Source organism: Chrysemys picta, chromosome 8 (genome assembly GCF_011386835.1).
Source record: "Chrysemys picta bellii isolate R12L10 chromosome 8, ASM1138683v2, whole genome shotgun sequence".
In the NCBI taxonomy this organism is placed as follows: Eukaryota; Metazoa; Chordata; order Testudines; family Emydidae; genus Chrysemys; species Chrysemys picta.
In genome coordinates, this window is record NC_088798.1 from 73692107 (window position 1) to 73712314 (window position 20208).

General features: G+C 54.0%; 3 protein-coding genes across 21 annotated transcripts in view; 1 reads left to right on the forward strand and 2 right to left on the reverse strand.

The window, feature by feature from the left end:
* Nucleotides 1–407: 407 nt before the first annotated feature.
* Nucleotides 408–7142, forward strand: SRA1 (steroid receptor RNA activator 1). Its single transcript, XM_005280838.4, has 5 exons — nucleotides 408–939; nucleotides 1162–1287; nucleotides 5228–5442; nucleotides 6164–6272; nucleotides 6663–7142. Exons 1-5 carry the CDS (start codon nucleotides 894–896, stop codon nucleotides 6854–6856), a joined length of 690 nt encoding a protein of 229 aa, XP_005280895.1. The 5' UTR covers nucleotides 408–893; the 3' UTR covers nucleotides 6857–7142.
* A 4332-nt stretch (nucleotides 7143–11474) lies between these two features.
* EIF4EBP3 (eukaryotic translation initiation factor 4E binding protein 3) lies at nucleotides 11475–15935 on the reverse strand. Its single transcript, XM_005280829.5, has 3 exons — nucleotides 15556–15935; nucleotides 12830–13003; nucleotides 11475–11825 (listed from the first exon to the last, which is right to left on the reverse strand). The coding sequence occupies exons 1-3, from the start codon at nucleotides 15668–15670 to the stop codon at nucleotides 11797–11799; spliced, it is 318 nt and encodes a 105-aa protein (XP_005280886.1). The 5' UTR covers nucleotides 15671–15935; the 3' UTR covers nucleotides 11475–11796.
* A 3426-nt stretch (nucleotides 15936–19361) lies between these two features.
* The window catches only part of ANKHD1 (ankyrin repeat and KH domain containing 1), a 199477-nt gene continuing 198630 nt past the window's right edge, over nucleotides 19362–20208 (reverse strand). For all 19 annotated transcript variants that reach the window (XM_065555838.1, XM_065555831.1, XM_065555847.1 and 16 more), the window contains one exon: nucleotides 19362–19861. In XM_065555838.1, coding sequence (XP_065411910.1) covers nucleotides 19802–19861 — 60 coding nt within the window. In that variant the 3' untranslated portion in view covers nucleotides 19362–19801. The remainder of the gene's footprint in view (nucleotides 19862–20208) is intronic.

Below are 20208 nucleotides of genomic sequence, written 5' to 3' on the forward strand. Positions count from 1 at the left end.
AGGTGATGGGGCAGAAGGGGGTTTTTAGCAGGGAGGATAAGTATAGAATCATAGAATATCAGGGTTGGAAGGGACCTCAGGAGGTCATCTAGTCCAACCCCCTGCTCAAAGCAGGACCAATCCCCAACTAAATCATCCCAGCCAGGGCTTTGTCAAGCCTGACCTTAAAAACCTCTAAGGAAGGGGATTACACCACCTCCCTAGATAACCCATTCAAGTACAGTATAAGTAGTTCAGTTTTGACCTCCTTCATCTGGTTGATGGTGAGACACCCAGGCAGAGAAGTGGGGCGGGAATCGGGATAAAGGGCGGCAGGATAAATAGGAGACAGAAAGAGGCAGGTTTGCGAGTCATCAACACAGAGATGGCTGCTGAAGCCAGATGAGGCTGGCCAACGACAGGGTGCAGTGGATACCCGTGGGACAGCGAGCGCGGCCTGGGGATAGCAGGGCCCCCGGACAGGGCGGCAGTGAGCCCGTCCCTGGAGCAGTGGGGCCCGGGACAGCCGGGCCGGGGATCACTCCTGCAGGGATCTGGCTGAAGGGCCCGAAGTGGCCGGCTCCGCAGCGGACCCTGCAGGGGCGGGGTGCGCTGCCCACGTGACGCGGGGCAGTGGAGTAAAGCCCCGGCTCTGGAGTGACCCCCGGCGGCCGAGGCAGCACCCGAGCTCCGCGCCGCTCGGGGCCCGGCTGGCGACTTTGGCTGGGCCCGGCCGCGATCGCGGCTTCCCGAGCCCCCGCGCCGATCGCAGTGCCGCTCCGGGCCCGGCAGGAAGCTCCGCCCAGCGCGGCTCAGCCACCGCCTCCACGCCCCGGTCCGGGGGCGGGGCCGGGGCAGGGGCCGGGCACTGAGCACCCCCAGGCCACGCCCCAATTCGGAAGGGGCGTGGTCTCATGCGCGGCCGTGACGTGGCGATGGCGGAACGCTACGTGAAACCGGGTGAGGGGGCCGGGCCGGCCAGCGGGGACGTTCCACGACCGCGCCAGCCCTGGGCACTCGTCCTGAGGCGTGGGGGAGGGGGCAGTCCTGCGCCCACGCTTGTCATGGGACTGCAGGGGGAGGGGAAGCCCTAGGTACCCCCCTCCTGTCCTGGGGCGAGGGGAAGCCCTGGGGCTGGCCATTATGTAGTGCCAGTAATTGGTGCCGTTTGTGTCTCCCCAGGGAACAAGGAGCGCGGCTGGAACGATCCCCCCCAGTTTTCCTATGGGCTGCAGATCCAGTGTGGAGGCCCGAAGCGCCACCACCTCGCACGCAGGGTCCCCGGCCCGGCCGATGGAGCCCCCCAAGGTTAGAATTGCCAGAATACATTGCCTTGCAGCCGGTGGGCCCATGCTGGGGGTGGCAGAGCCCACCAGGGAGGCTGAGTTAAGCCCAGTCTCTGGCTCAAAGCCCCCTTCAGAGGGCTCTCTGTGGAGGAGGATTTCCCCCTTCCTAAGCACCTGTGAGGGGAATCGGTGCCCCTCCTTTGAGGCCTCAGGGCTAAGGCTCTTGGGCTGGTCACTGTCTCATGCTTTGCTGTAGCTCCTGTGGGACCTTCCTATCCAGGGTCATGCAGATGTTACACTGACAGACCCGGGTCGTCAGCGGGCAGGATGAAACCAGGGACTTCTGGAGCTTAGTGCATGAGCCTCTGCAGCAGGGGTGGGCAAACTTTTTGTCCCGAGGGCCACATCTGGGTATGGAGATTGTATGGCAGGCCATGAATGCTCATGAAGTTGGGGTGCAGGAGGGGGTGAAGACTCTGGCTGGGGGTGTGGGCTCTGGGGTGGGGCCAGAAATGAGGAGTTCAGGATGTGGGAGGGGGCTCCAAGCTGGGGCAGGGGTTGAGGTGTGTGTGGGGGGCTCCGGCTGTGAATGCAGGCACTTGTGTGGGGCTGGGGATGAGGGGTTTGGGGTGCAGGAGGGTGCTCTGGGCTGGGATCAAGGGATTTGGAGGGCAGGAGGGGGGATCAGGGCAGGAGGTTGGGGCCTGGGAGGGGGGCAGGAGTGCAGGCTCTGGGCAGTGCTTACCTTAAGCAGCTCTCAGAAACAGTGGCATGTCCCCCCTCCAGCTTCTACATGGAGGCATGACCAGGTGCAGGGCCGGCTTTAGGCCAATTCCACCAATTCCCCCAAATCGGGCCCCGTGCCTAAGAGGGCCCCGTGTTGTACTTAAAGTACTGCACAGGATCTTTTCAGGGGGAATAAGACAAAACGCCACATTTATTAAAAAAAAGAAGAACAGGAGGACTTGTGGCACCTTAGAGACTAACAAATTTATTAGAGCATAAGCTTTCGTGGACTACAGCCCACTTCTTCGGATGCATCCGAAGAAGTGGGCTGTAGTCCACGAAAGCTTATGCTCTAATAAATTTGTTAGTCTCTAAGGTGCCACAAGTCCTCCTGTTCTTCTTTTTGCGGATACAGACTAACACGGCTGCTACTCTGAAACCTTTCACATTTATTAGTAATACATGTATTCATTAACACTGTATTATATGCATATAATATATTACACTTACACTCACACACACACACACACACACAAACAAACACACTCCGTCTTGTTGTTACCAATTAGTTGCTCCCCTTAACTTCACTGGCCAGGTGAGTTAGATGGGGGAGGGGGTGAAGCCGGGCTTCTGCCGATCCGGATCGATGCTCCCATGTTGACAAGACGAGACCCGGGGTCCTCTGCAAGACACCTCACTTTTATAGCAGCTTTCCTCTTATGCAAATCTATACCAGATTCAAACTCTGTGTCTGTGTCCATTGGTCCTTTGTGTGCTTTCTTTTGAGTGTTGTCCCAATGCTGCAAAGAGGGTGTTTCCAAAAGAAGGTGCTTGCTTCTAACCCCCGAGGCCGTCGGTATGTCTGCTTGTCTTTAATGAGCCCACTTGACACGTTTTATTGTCCTTGGGTCTGGCTCCCAGACCCTCTCCAACAGTTGAGGCTGTCTGGAGGTGCTGCCTTCCATGCCTTGCTCATTCACACCTCATTCATTCAACAGGGCAATTGATTAAGAGTGGGGGGGGGGGGGGGAGAGCTCTTGTTCTACTGCTAGCAAAAAGAAATTTTTCTTCTATCTTATTCTATCCTTAGGGGCTATAATATTATACCAAGGGCAATGCAAAGTTTCTAAATGAGGCTTTGATACAAAGTTCCATGAAAACAGAGGTCACACGTGGGTAGACCCACCACAAGGTTATATGAAGAGGCACAATGTAAAGTCATATGAAAATTATCAGAGATTGATCTACACCCGCACCCAGTGGCAGGGCTGCCGGGGTGGGGGCAAGTGGCCCAGAATCCCTTACCTGACTAGAGGCTCCTTTTTTAATTTTTACTCAGCCGGCGGCACTCCAAGTCTTCGGCGGCACTTCAGCAGCGGGTCCTTCACTCGCTCCAGGTCTTCGGCAGCAGGTCCTTCAGTGCCGTTGAAGACCCGGAGCGAGTGAAGGATCCACCACCGAAGACTAGGAGCGCCGCCCGGTGAGTACAAGCCCCACGTGGTTTTTTTTTTTATGTGTTTTTTTTTTTTTTAGTCATCCCTACCGGGGCCCCGTCAAAACTTTTGAATCGGGCCCCACACTTCCTAAAGCCGGCCCTGACCAGGTGGCTCTGCGTGCTGCCCCGTCCATAGGCACCACCCCTGCGGCTCCCATTGGCTGCAGTTCCTGGCCAATGGGAGCTGTGAGGGCAGCGTGCGGAGTCCCCTGGCTGCCCCTAAACGTAGGAGCTGGAGGTAGGACATGCCGCTGCTTCCGGGAGCCGCGGCATGTGCCCCCGGAGCAGCCCCCAACCCCACTTACTGGCTGGAGCGCAGGAGTGGGGCAAGCCCCAGACCCCGCTCCCCAGCAGGAGTTCAAGAGACGGATTAAATTGGCTGGAGTGCCAGATGTGGCCCACGAGCTGTAGTTTGCTCACCCCTGCTCTAAAGCATGAGCTAAAAGCCAACTGGTTGTTAGCTCAGGCTGTAGAGCAGACTCATTTTATCTCTCTCTTTAAGTGGTCTCGGTGCCACTAGATGGGACAGAACACCACACCCAGAAGATGTGTGGGTTACACAGAGACCAACCAGCACCTGAGGGAGGCTTTGGAGAAAACAAACAATCCTTTGTGCCCTAGATTTTCTTTCAACCCAGCTGCCAGTCATGTTACTCTTCTGTACGAAGCAGCATGAGCCAGTGGTTACGGCTTGAGTCCCAGCCCTGTGCCTTAGGGTCTAGCCTGGTCTTACTTGTGTGTGGTGTGACTACTTCCCCCAGCTTCCCGCCTATCCACTCGGGATAATGAGAGGTGGCTGCAGCATAGTTCATTTGCTTTGAGAGCTGCAGACAGTGCTACTGATGTGGGTGGGTAATTCCTCCTCCTAGGAAGGGCTGCCTCAGTAGATCTCACTGCCCAAATCCAGCGGGAGGCCCGACCCCAGCCTGGGTGCTCATTACCTCCTTTCCCCTCAGGCTAACAGGCAGCCCCCTAGCTTTGCTGGGTGATTTCGCATTTGCAGGTGATTTCCGTCAGGTCAGTTCTGCTCATGTCCTCCCAGTGAGGGACAGATTCACTGTGTACCCAGCACTGCTTTCCTCTTCCACCCCAGGGACAGGGTGGGGGAAGCGGGCGCTTTACGCTGCCCTGCCCTCATCTGCAGAGAAGGGAGGTGCTCATTGGGATGTGACCACCTGTTCCTCAGGAGCTGGGCTGAGACCCCAACCCATGTCATGCAGGTACCACGTGGGAATGCCTGCTAGTCCCTGCTGACCTGGCCAAATCTCAGCTGGGGCCCTCAAGCTGACAGGTCCATTCCCAGTGCCCTGAGGCACCCAGCCCCTAGGTACAGACAGTGGAAGGGGCTCTTCAGAACTGCAGCTCTGGAGATGTCTGCACTGTAGGGAATAACCCATGGCACTGAGTCTGAGCCCGGGTCAACTGACTCAGGCTCATGGCGTGAGAGGCTAACAACAGCAGTGTAGACATTCCTGCTTGGGCTAGAGCCTCTGTGCTGTTATTAGCCCCACCCTGACACGGGCTCTGAGACTTGCTGCTGTGAGGTTTTCTTTGTAGTGTAGCTAACTAGTCTAGCTTGGCTTGTGCTGGGCACAGTGAGTCCAGTGCTCTGCTCTGAATGCTTTTCACATCAGGACGCCAGAGCTTGGAGCACAGCCCCTTTGCTGAGAAGGTGGGACTTTGGGTGGGTTGGACTGGACTATTACAGTGGCTGTTGACTGCATAATGTTTGTATTTTCAGCCCCACCTCCAGCGAATTCTGCTCCTCCCGCGGTGCCAGCAGCCTTAGCCTCAAAACCTGTGGGCCCTCCGCCTCTTGCTGTGGTCAGCCCTGCTCTGAGGCCAGATGCCGCAAAGCAGGTTGCGAGCCTGGCTGAGGAGGAGTGCGAGGTGAAGGTAGACGATGTTCTAGCCCCTCTGAATGAGACTCTGAGCATGTGCAGGAACATCGTGCAGGTGAGGATTGCTGCTGCGCCCAGTGGCATTGCTGGTGACTCCTCTTTCCATAAAAACAATGAGGCACCTTAAAGACTAACAGATTTATTTGGGCATAAGCTTTCGTGGGTAAAAAACCCACTTCTTCAGATGCATGGAGTGAAAATTACAGATACAGGCATAAATATATATTGGCACATGAAGAGAAGGGCGTTACCTTACAAGTGGAGAACCAATGTTGAAGGCCAGTTCAGGCAGGGTGGATGTGGTTCACTCCCAATAATTGATGAGGAGGTGTCAATACCAAGAGAGGGAAAATTGCTTTTGTAGTGAACCAGCCACTCCCTGTCCCTATTCAAGCCCAATTTTATGGTGCAAATTAATTGTAGCTCTGCAGTTTCCTCTTTCCACAGGCGCGGATGTCGAGCCCTGTACCCTGCTCTCCCAGCTGCTGATCATCCCCCTCAGGGTGTGTGCAGCCAGGGAAGGGCCCATTGAACGGGGGTGTTTGTTCTCTGTGGCATTACAGGGGCCCACCACAGCCGAGCCATTCCCAAGTTGTCCCTCTGCACCCTGCTGCCTGAGAGGAGGATTTGAGGGCTCAGCTTGCTGGATGCAGATGGCTCTGACAGGGTCCTTTTCCCAGAGCTACCCCTCTTCCCTACCATAGCGCTAGTGGGGAAGTCCAGCTCCAGCCCTTATGGTGGCAGCTCTTCACTAAGGTTCCTCTCTGGACTTCCAGAAACAGGTTTGTGATGACATCAGCAGACGCCTTGCTGTGTTTCGGGAGCTGTGGCTTCAGGGAAAGCTGTCTGCCCCTGTGAGGAAGAGGATGAATATCCTGGTGCAGGGTGAGCAGGGGCAAAGGGGCATCAGGGAGCTGTGACCCAATCTAGGGAAGGGGCCAACTTTGCATCTCCCAGGGGTTCTGCACTGCGGCCTGCATGCATTCCCTTCCTGGCTCCCCATCTCCTCTCAGCACTCAGGAGGTGCTGCTCCCATGTCCCTCACCTGTCACCGTGAGGCCCATTTCTGCCCTGTCATGTCCCTGTGTCTGACTGTAGTGCTCCCATGCCTGTGGTATCTAGGCACAACTCTTCTTCCAGCTGGAATCCCAGTGGGTCCAGCTGCTTTGGGGTGTGGATGGAGCTCATGCTCAGCTCAGAGCCTTTTTTACTCCCCACATCTACCACAGAGGCTTGTGGGCCACTAACAGGGGCTGCTCTCTCCTTGTCTCCCAGAGCTCCAGCGGCAGCACTGGGACGTGGCTGATGAAATCCATCGCTCGCTCATGGTGGACCATGTCAATGAAGTCAGTCAGTGGATGGTGGGAATCAAACGGTTAATTGCTGAAGCAAGGAACTTGCCTCCTGGAGACTTGGTTGCAAATGATGAGCAGGGAGCTGGAGCTCAGCCAGCCGAAGAGGCCCTGTGAGCCATGGCAAAGCTGGGGGGACCTGAACTGCCCCCAGGTCCCACTGTGCCCCCCCCAGAGGTGGTGGAGCTCTTGGCCACTGGGAGCATTTCTCATTGCTGTAGTGGGAAAATAGCAAGACTCCTCCATCCCTGAGGAGTTTCTGGGTTCTCCCATGTCTCCCTGTCCTGCCTCTGAGTGTCTGATTCAGGATCAGCTCTGCACCAAGGAGAGGCTTTCTTACCATCAATAGATCTTGGGGCAACTTGCTGCATATAATGATACTGAATAAAAATTAGTGATCTTCCAGTGTCCCAAGCCTGTGTGTGAGCCCAGCACTAGCCCTCATCTGGAACCTGCTGTGAGCAGGCTCCAGGGCAGAACAAGACAGGGGAGAGAGCTGCAGCTGGTGTGGATATGTGGCAGACAGTGCTATTCTTTCCCAGGCCTGTCACGCATGGGGATGGTGGAGGCCTGGGCTGTAATGACAGATCAGTCAGATGCTGGGCCTGGAGATCAGCACTCAGCCCTTCCCATGCCCAGAAGAGAAGCTGCAGATAGAGCTGGGTGATGTTTTTTGGCCCAAGATTGTTTGATCAAAAATGCAGATTTTGTCAACTCAAACAAAACAACTGGAGGTGGCAGATTCCCTCCAGCAGCCCAGTAGTCAGGGCAGCAGCTGGGATGTGGGAGACTCAGGTTCAAATCCCTGCTCTGGAAAAGACCCAAAATGGCCTTCTTCAATTCACAGCAAATTCTGAAGTGTCAGTATGGGTTCAACCCAAACCCAGTGTTTTTGAACCAGGGGTGCACGGACACTTGCCCAGTCCTGGTTGCGGTACACTTCCCCTGGCACCTGTCACCATAGTGCCCAGGGGAGGTGCGGAAAGGTTGGGGCAGGCCTGGCCCTATTTCCCCTTTAGAACATAAGAACAGCCATACTGGGTCCACCAATGTCCAGTATCCTGTCTTCTGACAGTGGCCAACACCAGGTGCTCCACAGAGAATGAACAGAACAGGGCAGTTATCAAGTGATCCATCCCGTTGTCCACTCCCAGGATCTGGCAGTCAGAGGTCTAGGGACTCTCACACAGGGGTTGCATCCCTGACCATCCTGGCTAATAGCCATTAATGGCCCTATCCTCCAGGAAGTTAGCAAATTCTTTTTTGAACCCAGTTATATGTTTGGCCTTCATAGCATCCCCTGGCAACAAGTGCCACAGGTTGACTGTGTGTTGTGCAAAGAAATACTTCATTTTAAACCTGCTGCCTAGTAATTTCATTGGATGAGTTCTTGTGTTATGTGACGGGGTAAACAACACTTCCTTAGTCACTTTCTCCACACCTGTCATCATTTGATGGACCTCTATCATACCCCCCTTAGTCATCTCTTTTCTAAGCTGAAATGTCCCAATCTCACTAATCTTGCCTCATACAAAAGCTGTTCCATACCCCTAATCATTTTGTTACCCTTCTCTGTACCTTTTCCAATTCTAATATATCCTTTTTAACATGGGGTAACCAGACCTGTGCACACTATTCAAGATGTGGGCATATTATGGATTTATATAGTGGCATTATATGTTATCATCTATCCTTTTTCTAATGGCTCCTAACAATCTTAGCTTTTTTGACTGCCGCTGCACATTGGGTGGATGTTTTCAGAGAACTATTCACAATGACTCCAAGATCTCTTTCTTGAATGGAAACAGCTAATCTAGACCAGTGGTTTTCAAACTGCAGGTAGTGACCCAGTACTGGATCGCAGAATGGAAGGCACTGGGTCACAGCAGCTCTGGTCCCGTCAATGGTGCTGCCTGGCTAAGGCAGGCTAGTTCCTACCTGTTCTGACACCGCGCTGCGCCCCAGAAGCAGTCAGCAGTAGGTCCGGCTCCTAGGTGGGGGGGCCAGGGGGTTCTACGTACTGCCCCCACCCCAAGCACTGGCTCTGCACTTCCATTGGACGGGAACAGACCAATGGGGGGCGGGGGGAGTGCCTGCGGGCAAGAGCCACATGGAGCTGATTGTGCATCTCTGCCTAGGAGCTGGACCTGCTGCTGACCGCTTCTGGGGCACAGCGTGGTCCATAGTTCCGGACTAGGCAGGAAACCTGCCTTAGCACCCCCACTATGCTGCTGACTGGGAGCCGCCTGAAGTAACCCTGCACCCCAATCCCCTGACCCCCCCAAACCTGGAGCCCCTTTCTGCACCCCAAACCCCTCATCCTTGGCCCCACCCCAGAGCCCTCACCCCCTCCCACACCCCAAACCCCAGCCCTGAGCTCCCCCAAACCCAGAGCCCTCTCCTGCACTCCAAACCCCTCATTCCCAGAGCCTGCACCCCCAGCCCCACCCTGCAGCCCTGACTCCTGCACTCCAACCCTCTGCTCCAGTCCCAAACCCCTCATCCCCAGCTCTGTTGGGTCACAGGCATCAACAATTTTCTTCAACTGGGTCGCCAGAAAAAAAAGTTTGAAAACCACTGATCTAGACCCCATCATTTTATATGTATAGTTGGGATTATGTTTTCCAAAGTACGTTACTTTCCATTTATCAACATTTAAATTTCATCTGCCATTTTGTTGCCCTGTCACCCAGTTTTGTGAGATCCCTTTGTAGCTCTTTGCAGTCTGCCTGGGACTTAATGTTCTTTCGAAGTAAGGTGCGTTTCCATGCGTTGCAATTGCAGCATATTCTCCAGCGTTTCCCTTTTCCCAGCCCCACACTCCGCAGGACTAGTCCTGTCTCAGCCAGTCAACATGCCTTCCCTAGAAACCTGCCCCTCACTGACCGGCTCATGCTTTTACCCTCTGGGGTTCAAAACCAGCCAGCATTTCCCCAATCACTATCAAGCACCTGCCACCTTTCCTCACTGTAGCTCTTCTTCCTCCTCTTGTACCTGAATCCGCAGTTGGGCTCAATTGCTGCTGCTCCCAATCGGCGCAGTGGAGCAAGTGTGTGTGTATAAAAAAATCAAAGCACCAGGCTTGGATCCTGTCACAGCAGCAGGAGAATGTATCCAGCTCTGCAGGGGCCGGATGGCTGCTTGCCCTATGGGTGCAGTAGAGTGAGCAGCACAATGAGCTGCTGCCTGCAGCATCACCCCAGTGTCTGCCATCAGCTGGCTCTTCCCTCCCAGCCCACAAGGGGTCTAGGCCAGGCCCTGCCTCAGTGCCCAACCAGCTCTGAGTTTGGGAAGGCAGATTTGCTGTTTCAGCTGGCAAAATGCAGCTCCCGCACATTGTCAGTCCCCTCCAGGAGGTGACCTAGCACTGCCCTCTTGTGGACATTAAGGGACATGCGTCGGCAAGGCTGCCACATCAACAGCAACCAGTGCTAAGGAATCCAGCTGGTTTCTCTGGGCACGGAGACAATCTCACTCCAAACAACTGCTCAATCCCACCCTGTCCTGGCCCAGGCTGTGGGGCAGGAAGAGCCCCCCCAAGCCTCTGTGTAACACAGTCACTGCAGCTCAGCAAGGGCATGAGGGGAGAGAGGATAACAACTCCTTTGCATTCGAAAGGGGGCAGTGAGACAATGGCATGGGCTGGCCAGAGGCATCAAAACTCCCAGCCAGGAGCAGCGCTGGCTCAGGCATGAAGCCCAGGTATTCACTCCTCAGCCCCTCACACCTCCTGGAACCCAGGTGGCCAGACAGATCCGCAGCTGGCATCATTGAGGAGTACACTGCGACTCCCAGTACCGGAGTGCAGTGAGTTTTGCAGGAGAGATCTTCCAGCAGCTGAAGGCTTGGCCCTGAGCTCCAGCAGGTACAGAGGGATAATAGGAGATTTGGGGTGAGCTAAGACAGTCAGGCTACAGGTTGTTCCCTCCCACCCAGGACCGAGTGCCACAGGCACAGGCAGGGTTTGCTGGCAGCTCCTGGAGCTCATTGAGTCCTGGAGCACTTGCTCCAACAGTGGATTCTGGCACCAGCCTGTGCTCACGGCTAGCAGCTCCCAGCTGGTGGGCCAGTGCAGGTTTGCAATTGCTGCTGCAGCTGTTGAAGGAGACACAGGAGAAAGCCTCTTCTTCCTGTCCTATCCTCAGTGAGCACCAGGGTCTCTGGGCACACAGCTCATGGAGCTCATATTGCACCCTCCCAGGGCAGCTGTCATGACAGCCAGTGTGTCCCACCCAGCCCCAGTGCTACAACCACTTCTGGAACAGCTGAAAGCCATGGGAGACAATTGGGGCTGCTCAGCCCATCACCCCCTACCCCAGGGAGGACACGTCTGACCCTGGCCTGGGGGGTTCTCCAACAGCTGATTACGTTGAGCCTGGTTCTGTGCTAAGCTACAAATAAGCAGGAGCCTGGAGTCAGTCTCCTCCTGATTGACCTAAAGCCAAGGAAAGCCCCCCTGCCCCGAGCACCATCCAGTTCCCTGACTGCTGGGAACCCAGGCACCCTTCCCCCGGGACCCCTCAGCCAGTTCTAACCAAACGCTCAGATCACCAGCATCTCTCACTCCCCTGGAGGAAAGGGAGGGCCAGTGACACCCGAACACTAGCCCCCTTGCTCCAGTTACAAGGGGAAAGGGCCACGGGACAGAGGCTTTGCCCATGGACTTGGCAGGCTCTTGCCACGCCCCAGCCATGGGCTGCGGGTTGGGAGCAAAGCACAGAAGACTCGCAGGGCAGAAGGGGGTACAGGTTGTTTATTGCACAGCCTCAGAGTGAGCCCATGGTGTAGCCACTAGACACGCTCAGCGCAGTGAGCCCAGCCAGGCACCACGGGGCTGGGGGAGAGCAGCCGCTCATGCCAGCCCCCAAACCCTAGTTTCATTTCAGTAAAAAGAACCGAGAACAAATGCAACTGCAGAGAAACAGCGTTAAAACAGCGCCAGATCCACAGGCTGCAGCTGCACCAGGGCCTTGCTCACCTCTGGGTCTTCAGCGAGGGAAGGGAGGCAGAAGCCCCAGGAAAGCAGCTCGCCGCCAGCCGGCCGTGTTGCTGGGAGCTCAGATATCCATGGCAAACTGATTGTCATCTGGGTAGGGGAAAGAAACGAGGGCTGCGTTAGGAGGACGGCGCGTGGCGAGGGGGCTCTGCAGGGATCACTGTGGGGATAAGATGCTGTTAACCAGAAAAGCACCTACTGCCAGTACCACAGCACGATCAGGCAGATCAGAGCGAAGACCCTTCTCCCCTGGCTGAGTTCCTGGGTCACGGCGCTGCACAGCTGACCTTCACTGGCCTCTGGATGGGGCCTCCCATTTCCCCTCCCCCCAGCCTGTTCCAGCTGCGAGCAATGGACGAGTCCCAGGGCCGCCATTGCTGTGGTCTGAATTGACAGTGTGATGGGGCAACTCAAGGGGAGCTGAGCAGAGCCCCAGAGAGAGCAGCAGTGACTCCCTGGGGAAGGAGGGGTGGAGCAGAGACAGCAGCAGGCAAAGGCCCTGCCTGCTAATTTGCAGTTCCCCTCCCATCCACAAGGGGCGCTCAATGCAGATGGTCACCCACCCAATTGGAGCAGACTTCCCGAGGGGAGTAAACTACGGGTCCAGCCCTGCCATGCAGCCACAGGAGGCAGCCGTGGCCCTGGAACCAGCACCCACTGAGCTCAGCTGCAGTCCCAAGAGGGAGAGGTTGGTAGCTCCACGTACCCAGGGCCGGTCTCCATCCCCTGGCACGGGGAACAAGCAGAGGACAGCAGGCGAGGGCTTGGCCTCCTCACTGCCCCGCAGACAGGACATGGACCAGCAGCCACCACCCAGCCAGAGGCAGATGGAACCAGACAAGCTCTCCCCATCCCAGTGCTGGAAGGGGGTGCTGCTCTTCCAGGGTGGGAGCTGCATTACCCCCCCGCTCCCTCCACTTCAAGTCCTGCTTCAGGCACCTTGAAACAGGTAGGACAAAGTCACTTGTGATGTACCAGGGGAGCCCCAAAGGGGGCAGCCCTTCTGCTCTGGGCTCTCAGGCCCCAAGGGCTCCAGCAGGAACAAAGGTGACGGGCGGTGTCCTGGGACCAGGGGTTGGGCACGTGCATCTTACCTGGGACCTCTTCCTCAGTCTCATTTTGTTCCTTAAGATCCTCCAGCTTGGAGAGCGCCGCGTGCGGGGGAGAGGTGATGCCAGGGATGTGAGGAAGGTAGCAGGGGGGGGTCCTGGCAACGGGCGAGTTCTTACACTCCAGCAGGAACTTACGGTCATAGATTATCCTGGTACCTGTCAAACCCAGCAGGAAAATCAGCCCCCGGCACTCAGGTGCCCTCTTCCAAGAGACCCACCCACCTCTGTCTGCCCCGTAGGGAGCTCAGGAGTCTGACAATCCCTCTCCAAGCCTGGAGCAGGCAAGATCAAGCCCAGGCTTGTGCCAGCATCTCCTGTGTTGCCGAGCCATGTGAAGGGGTAAATAACACTTCCCTGAATGGGGAGGTGCTGCTAGGGATCCCTTCCTCCCAGCTGGCAACACCAGCCTGCAGCTCACCCAGCCATGTGACCCTTCAGCCGCCAACTGCTGACACCCAGCCACTCCCCCCCTCCAGTAATCCAGCCTAGCATCAGGTGGCAGGGAGAATGCTCCAGGTAACATAGGCTCTGCAAGGGGAAGGGAACAACAGAACAGCGGCTGGTGGGGCGAGCCCAGAAATCCCTGCCCTGCTGAGCACAGGTGGCAGCCTTTGGAGCAGAGCAAACATATCATGTAACCCAGCGCAGGCAGCTCCGAGCAGCTGACCTCGACCTCGGTGCCAGCACCTGCCTCGGCTCCCCACACTCCCGAGATAAGACTTATCGTGAGCCAGCGCCAGCAGGATGGGCTTGAGCAGTTTAACTGAAACGCACCCTGCCTGTGGATAAAGGCATGCAGCCCAGCGGGCCAAGGGCAGCACCAGGCACAACAAGAAGTGTGGACAGCTTTCTAAAAATAGAGACATGCCGGTGAGGCCAGCCGGGTCGCTTTCACCTCCTGCAAGAGGTCAGAGTCCCGGAGAGCCCCAAGGCAGGCAGTGCAGCAGCAGGGCAGAAGTCTGCCTTGCCCCCAGACGCCCACACCTGGCAGAGTGCCCCTTGCAGCGGGCACAGCCCAGCTCCTACCCACACCCTGCCCAGGCCTTGTCTGAGGATTTTGTACTGCTGCTCATCAAGCTGGTACCTGAGCGTCTCCCATGACAGAGCAGCAACAGCTCTCAGGTACTCAGGAACGTTCCTTAGTAGCTCCACACATAGACAAAGCCTGGGAGAATCAGGAAAGCCTGGAAGCAAGGATGCTCTGGCCTGTTTGAGGAGCTGGGCCATGCAGAGCGCAGCAGAGTGCCAAATGCTTTTGATCAGTGATTCTCAACCTATTTACCATTGTGGGCTGCACATGTGGCCCACAATGTGTTATGGGGGATGCATCCAATACTACCTATATGACCCTGAGGAGGTCATATGGGCTGCAGCTGTGTGCTGACTGGGCCACAGGTTACTCTAGATCATCTCTGTCCAAACTCACACTTCCAACTTTGAATTTAAATCCCTTGTGCTGCCTCTACCCCAAGTTTTCCTTAAACTCTCCCCGGGGTCCTAGCCCTATTGGCAGGGCTAATGCAGACAGAACACTGGTGTTTTAACCACTGCATCAGCTAACCCTGCTCAGAGCAGGGCTTGATAACAGTCATCAAGCTGCTGGCAGCCACCCAGGCCCTAAAGCTTCCACTGCTACAACAACAGAGGGAGTAGCAGGAAGAAGTCCCACAGGACACAGCCCTAGCATCTGAGCAGTGCAAGTAACAGACCCTGCTTTGGAAAAGTGTCCACGGTAATACTACAAATGTAATAGCCTAGGAGACAACAAGGGAACCCTTCTGTTTCTCAGGGCCAGGGACTCCCGGGGGGCCTGCACAGCTGCAGGGATGTGGCCCAGACAGTTTTCATAAAGCCTTTGTTTGGTGTCTTTCCTCGCAGGCTCTTGTGCACTCACGTGGCATCGGTGCAGGATTTGCAACTTCCAAGCAGGGAGCAACAGCTCAGCCGGCGACCCAGCCCAGCACTTCCACTGCCCTTGTTATTATGACGTGTATTGTGGGAGCTCCACAGCCCCCCTGGGCCTTGGCCGCTCCATGCAGCTGGTCAATGAATCGGGCAATATTGGATAAAACACCGTGCAGAGCCTGCTGCCTCCTCTGCACCACTTCCTCCCTAGCATGAACCATGCTGGCCGGGGGGCGGCGGCAAATCCTTTGGGTCTCAGGGGAAAACCGAGATCCCGTCCAGGCGAAGGCGAAACCCGGCCAAACCCTCCTGGGGCCCAACCAGCCAAGGGCAGTTCCAGCTCGAAGAGGCTTTTCGGACACGGGGGGCATGTGAACAAGCTTGTGTCGCCCCCATCCGCTCCGGGGGCCCCACTGAGCTCAGCCCCACCCCGGTGCACCCCAGGTGCGGTCGGGCGGGTCCCCCCCGTTACAGAACCGGGTCTGAGTCGCTGGACTGCGCGCCCCCCAAACCGGAGGGGCTCGGGGCAGGGGCCGGGGCTCGGGGCCGCCCCACGTGCCCTCCCGCGGGAAGGGAGGCACCGGACCCTCTGCCCGGGAACCCGGCGGGACACAGGAGGCCGCTCCCCGGGGATCCAGGAAGGCCCAGGCCACCTCCGCGCGGGAGAGCCAGGGTTGCAGTCGCAGCAGGGGGCGCTGGGCGGAGGTTCATACTGGACCGGCTGCAGGCAGAGTCCGGGGGCTGGGGTCGCCCTGAGCCCAGGGGCTGCTCGGGAAGCGGAGCCTGCTGGGGCCCGACCTTACCCCCTGGGGTGGTGGAGTAGAGGGTCCCACCGGGAGTGCAGCTGTAGCCGTCCGGGGAGCCCGGGTCTCGACCGCCCGGAATGGGACAGGAGCTTGTGGTGCTCGTAGCGGCCATGGAGCCCGATCGGTATCCGCGGGGTACAGCAACACGTGCAGGCCTGGGGCGGGGCGAGGCGAGAGGTCCTTCCCTCCCTGAGGCAGGCGGGGCTTGTCCCAGCGTGGGGCGGGTCGGGTCCGGGGGTGTGTGTCCTTCCCCCTGACAGGCCAGCACAGGGCGGGGCGCTGGGTCTGGCCGGGCTCTGATCCGGGATCCCCGGTGCGTTAGAAAAGAGCCGAACACCGCAAGCTGCACAGGAATCAGCCCAGGAGGTGGGACTCAAACCCTAGACTCAAGCGCCAGCCTCTCCTTCTCGTACCTGCTGGGCTCCCCGCAGGGAGTGATAAGGTCCCTCCCTTTCCCGAACCACAGAAACCGGCTTGTGCTTAGTAGACCCTGGAAACAGGGAAACCCACTTGAACACGTTTCTGCAAAGCAGCAGCGGGCATGAGGCTGCCCGCTCCTGGCGGGGTGGGGGCAGGGCACCAAAGAGCCTTGGGGTCAGAACAAGACATATCTGTTACTGCCTGCAAACCTCTCTCCAGAGGAATCAAGAAGCTAGGGATCGATGAAACTTAAGGAAATATTTCTACCTAGCCCCCCTGTGAGCCCCAGTAAAAAAAAACCTCTCCATGGGGCAGGGCTCCATCCCAGCTCAGCAGGGGAAACGTGTTTGCCAGATTCTCCTCCACAAAACCGATTTAAGCTCCTTCCAGGGGCAAATAAAGACATCCACACAAAGCAGAGTCAGTGACAGTTCAACCACCAGGGCCTAGCTGTCTGCTTTGGGAGGAAGACCAAGGATTCAGAAATTGAGAGTTCTCAGGGGAAGTAGGCAGTGGTTCGGGAATAAGACAGCAGTGGCTCCTGGGGACAGCAAAGCTTTGATTGAAGTGGGTCCAGTTTAGGTTTAATCCATCCTGGCCCACCCACAAATATGTCAAATTAATGTGTTGAAATCTTGAAAATCACAAGGGCTTCATTTCTCTTTGCAGTCTAGGGTTTGCAGGGCCCTGTACAAAGTGCCAGCATGCAAACCCTCAGGCAGTCTTGTGCAATCCCCACAGCAGAGCGAGGGTGTGCCTGGGAAACTGGCAGCCAAGCAGGCTAGGATGAGCGTTTTTTGAGTTTTGGCAGTTTAGAGTGCTTGTTCCTCCCTACCCGTGTGTTATGGCAAAAGTTGGGCATCTCAGGCTAGGCACTTCAAGGGCTGCTGTTTTCCCATGGCCAACAGCATTCCAGCACTCCCAGTTCAGAAATAATATCTCAAGCTCCACTGAAGTAAATGGAAGTTTTGTCATTGACATCAATGAAGAGCTGGTATTTCACCCTCAGAATGCAGACATTTCTGACCCATCTTCCTCTTCCTGTGCTCTACAATCAGGGATGGATCTTCCACCTGTAAGAATGGCTGGTCTGTCTCCTGGGTCTGGGGGCAGGTGGTCTTAGGCAAAGAAAAGCGGTAGGCCTCAGTTCTCAATCCCTGTACATTCTACCATGCTGCCCACATGGGTGTTGCTATATTGAACATCAGTATAACTACAGCTAGCCCATGGGCTGCTTTCCCATGGCACTTTTTTTTTGGGGGGGGGGGCCTCCCCAAGAGCAATCAGATTTCACAACTTGGGTGTTCTTATAGATTCTCCCACTATTAAACATTGTCCCACTGCCTTGAGTTTTTATTTTACAAATAAATAAAAATAGCAAAGTGAGCATAGCTATTAAAACTGTTCTATATACCACCACGTGTTCATGGGACACCAAGTTTTTAGATTTTCTCCATTACTGGTATCTTTTGCATTGTGGGCCTGATGCAGACTTCAAGAGCATTAGAATGACCACAAACTGAGACACCATGAAAGATCTCTACTTCAGGGCAACTCCATGACCATCACATTTTATTGACTTCCACTAGTTGCCAGTCAAAACATAACTTGCTTCCCAACGTTTTGTAGGAGATGTTAATAGTCACATTTGCTAAGAATTTGAAAAGTATAGGTAACTGTACAAATCTGAGTTTTGTTTCACACATTCCTCACTGAATAACTCCATAATCCTGTTTTGTAGTTTTTCACACCTTCCCCCGCACGCCCCAGCTTATGCAGCATCCAACTTCAAACTGTAAGCTCTTCAGAGCAAAGCCTCTTTACTTGTTTCCGGAAGCATCTAGAGTGCTTTTGGAAGCTCCAATATTCAGGAAGTATTAATGCAACATTAATACAAATTTTTACCCTGTGCAAAAAATTCTGGAACCTGATATAGCATATTTTAGTTGGGTTAATGTGCTCTTGTAAACAGAACATCTGCTCTGCTGTAGAGGGGGTAAATTGTTAGGGTAAGAAATAGCACCTACAACGAAATGTGTTCTTGTGTAGGGACATTTATGTTCCATTCTTAAATATTAGTAGAATACCTCAGTAAGTTCAAAAGGTTACTGAGATCTGATCACCTACTAGTTCTTGGCTACTATTTGAGCACTTTTATGTTTTCAAAAACATTTAAAAAGTGACTGGGCAGAAATATGCCACCACATAGGAGTGAACTCTTAGGATTCAGTGATGATCTGCCGCCTTCTGGTTGCTGCATCCTCAGGCTTTTCCTGGAAAAACTATTGCTGCATATATGGAATTGGCAGGATGGGTGGAAAGATGGGGGAAGTCTCTGTCTATATTGAGACTTTGGCCTTTGAGACTGTAAGAAAGTGGTCCATGACACAGGGTACCCATTTGTGTAGTGTAGTTACTGGCTCGAGAAGTGGATCAGATCTTCACATTATAATTAGTGTCTCATTACTGAGCAAGAGTAAAGTATGATTTTAAGGCTAAAGTGTGACATTTCCAACCTGGGGGAAATGCACCATTTGCATGCAGAGTGAATGTAGGTTTTAATATGGTATTCAAAGGAGCTTGCAAAACCTGTTCTGACTCACAGAAATGTGATGATAAACTCTGATCACATTTAAAGGGACACAAATAATTTAAGATCAAATATTGGCCAACGTTATGATTGGTGGTGAAATATTCTCTGGTTTCCAGATATCTGTTTTTAGAAATCTGCCAGTCACCAAGATATGTAATTAGATCAGTGGCTTTCAACCTGTGGCCGTGGACCCCTGGAGGTCCACAGATTATGTTTAAGGGGTCCGTGAAAGGTGGTTGTTACCACAGAACAGTGGTTTTCAACCTGTGGTCTGCAGATCCCTGGGGGTCCACAGACTATGTCTAAGATGTTTAAAGAGGTCTGCACTTCCATTTTAAATTGTTTAGGGGTCTGCAAATGACAACCACTGTGTTAGATGAAGAGACCCTTTGGTATGCAGGAGATACCCAAGTGTTCTGTGTTCTCCTACTGTCGTCTTTGGCTATTAGGATGTCACTCTAAAGCATATTCCCAGACCCAGAGCTGTACCTGATTATCAGAGTTGACACACCAGTAAAAAATTCAAACAATTACAACAGGAGAGCCACACTGGCTTGCATGATATTAAAAATGCAAAGATATGAATGTTCACCAACCAAAAAAAGACAAAGCTAAGAGGGAGCAAAAGTATTTTCAAAGTTTTGAGAGGCGGTTTCAAATGACAGTGATCCTCCCCTTACCATCCTGCTTGAGTAGCTGACTGAATCACTAAAGCAGTACACAAAGTAACTGTAGACATCCTGATAGCAAGATGTGGCCCTCCACCAAAATCCACACCACAACCTATAAATACTGTTCGTCTTTTTATTGAATATTCAGGTAAATATTTCACATTAATACAGGCTACATAAAGTGGAGCCACTATACGACATGAAATTTACTCAACTTTTTTCCTTTTAAGTATGTAAACAATTATACATGTATTTACCACCGTAAAAGGTTGAAATCATGTAATCATCTAGTTCTCTGCTGCATACAAGTAGCATTCAGTAGTGTTTAGCCAAAAGCACTAGGTTCATCTGATTTTAAGTTCAAAATGGCTAAACTAACTGGAGAACAGAATCAGTTGAATAGGTAAATCAATTTGTTCTTACACAATGGGCAATCAAATTTTCATTGTTACAGCCCAGAGAAAAAAAATTGCTTAGTTAGGCACATTAAAAAAATCCCCAGGGTTCTTCCAAGGTCATAGGTTTCCCAACAAGGCTAAAAAGGATAGACCCTCTTAAATTAGTTGACGTATTTGAGATGCATATTTCCAATGTGAGGTGCCCAGGTGCCAGGCCAAATCTGCAGTGGGGAGAAAAAAATAGTTAATATAGAATATTAAGAATATGCCCAAGTGCAAAATTCTATAATAGATACAGTTCCAAACTCAGACTTATTGTGGCCCAATTTTTTAAACCTGGGTGTCTAAAGTTAGACTCCAAAATAGGAGTGGTCAGATTTTCAGAGGGGCTATAGCTGTCTTCAGCGATGACCAGGTTTTTTGCATAAGCAGTAACTGGAAACGTAGAACCTGTCAGTGTGTATTTATTCATCTTATTCATAGCAAGGTGCGGAGCACTGCTGAGAATCAGGCCGCTTATTTATGAGGTAGACAAGGCTTTCTTCGGACAACTAACTAAAGTTTACAG

What these genes read in the sequence shown, in the direction of transcription:
- SRA1 (XM_005280838.4), top strand. Translation starts at nt 894, where the DNA reads ATGCGCGGCCGTGACGTGGCGATGGCGGAACGCTACGTGAAACCGG. An exon ending in GGCCGATGGAGCCCCCCAAG is followed by an intron (nt 1,288 to 5,227) that starts GTTAGAATTGCC and finishes TTGTATTTTCAG; the next exon opens with CCCCACCTCCAGCGAATTCT. An exon ending in TGTGCAGGAACATCGTGCAG is followed by an intron (nt 5,443 to 6,163) that starts GTGAGGATTGCT and finishes CTGGACTTCCAG; the next exon opens with AAACAGGTTTGTGATGACAT.
- EIF4EBP3 (XM_005280829.5), bottom strand. Translation starts at nt 15,670, where the DNA reads ATGGCCGCTACGAGCACCACAAGCTCCTGTCCCATTCCGGGCGGTCGA. An exon ending in CTACTCCACCACCCCAGGGG is followed by an intron (nt 13,004 to 15,555) that starts GTAAGGTCGGGC and finishes TGGGTTTGACAG; the next exon opens with GTACCAGGATAATCTATGAC. An exon ending in GACTGAGGAAGAGGTCCCAG is followed by an intron (nt 11,826 to 12,829) that starts GTAAGATGCACG and finishes TCCCCTACCCAG; the next exon opens with ATGACAATCAGTTTGCCATG.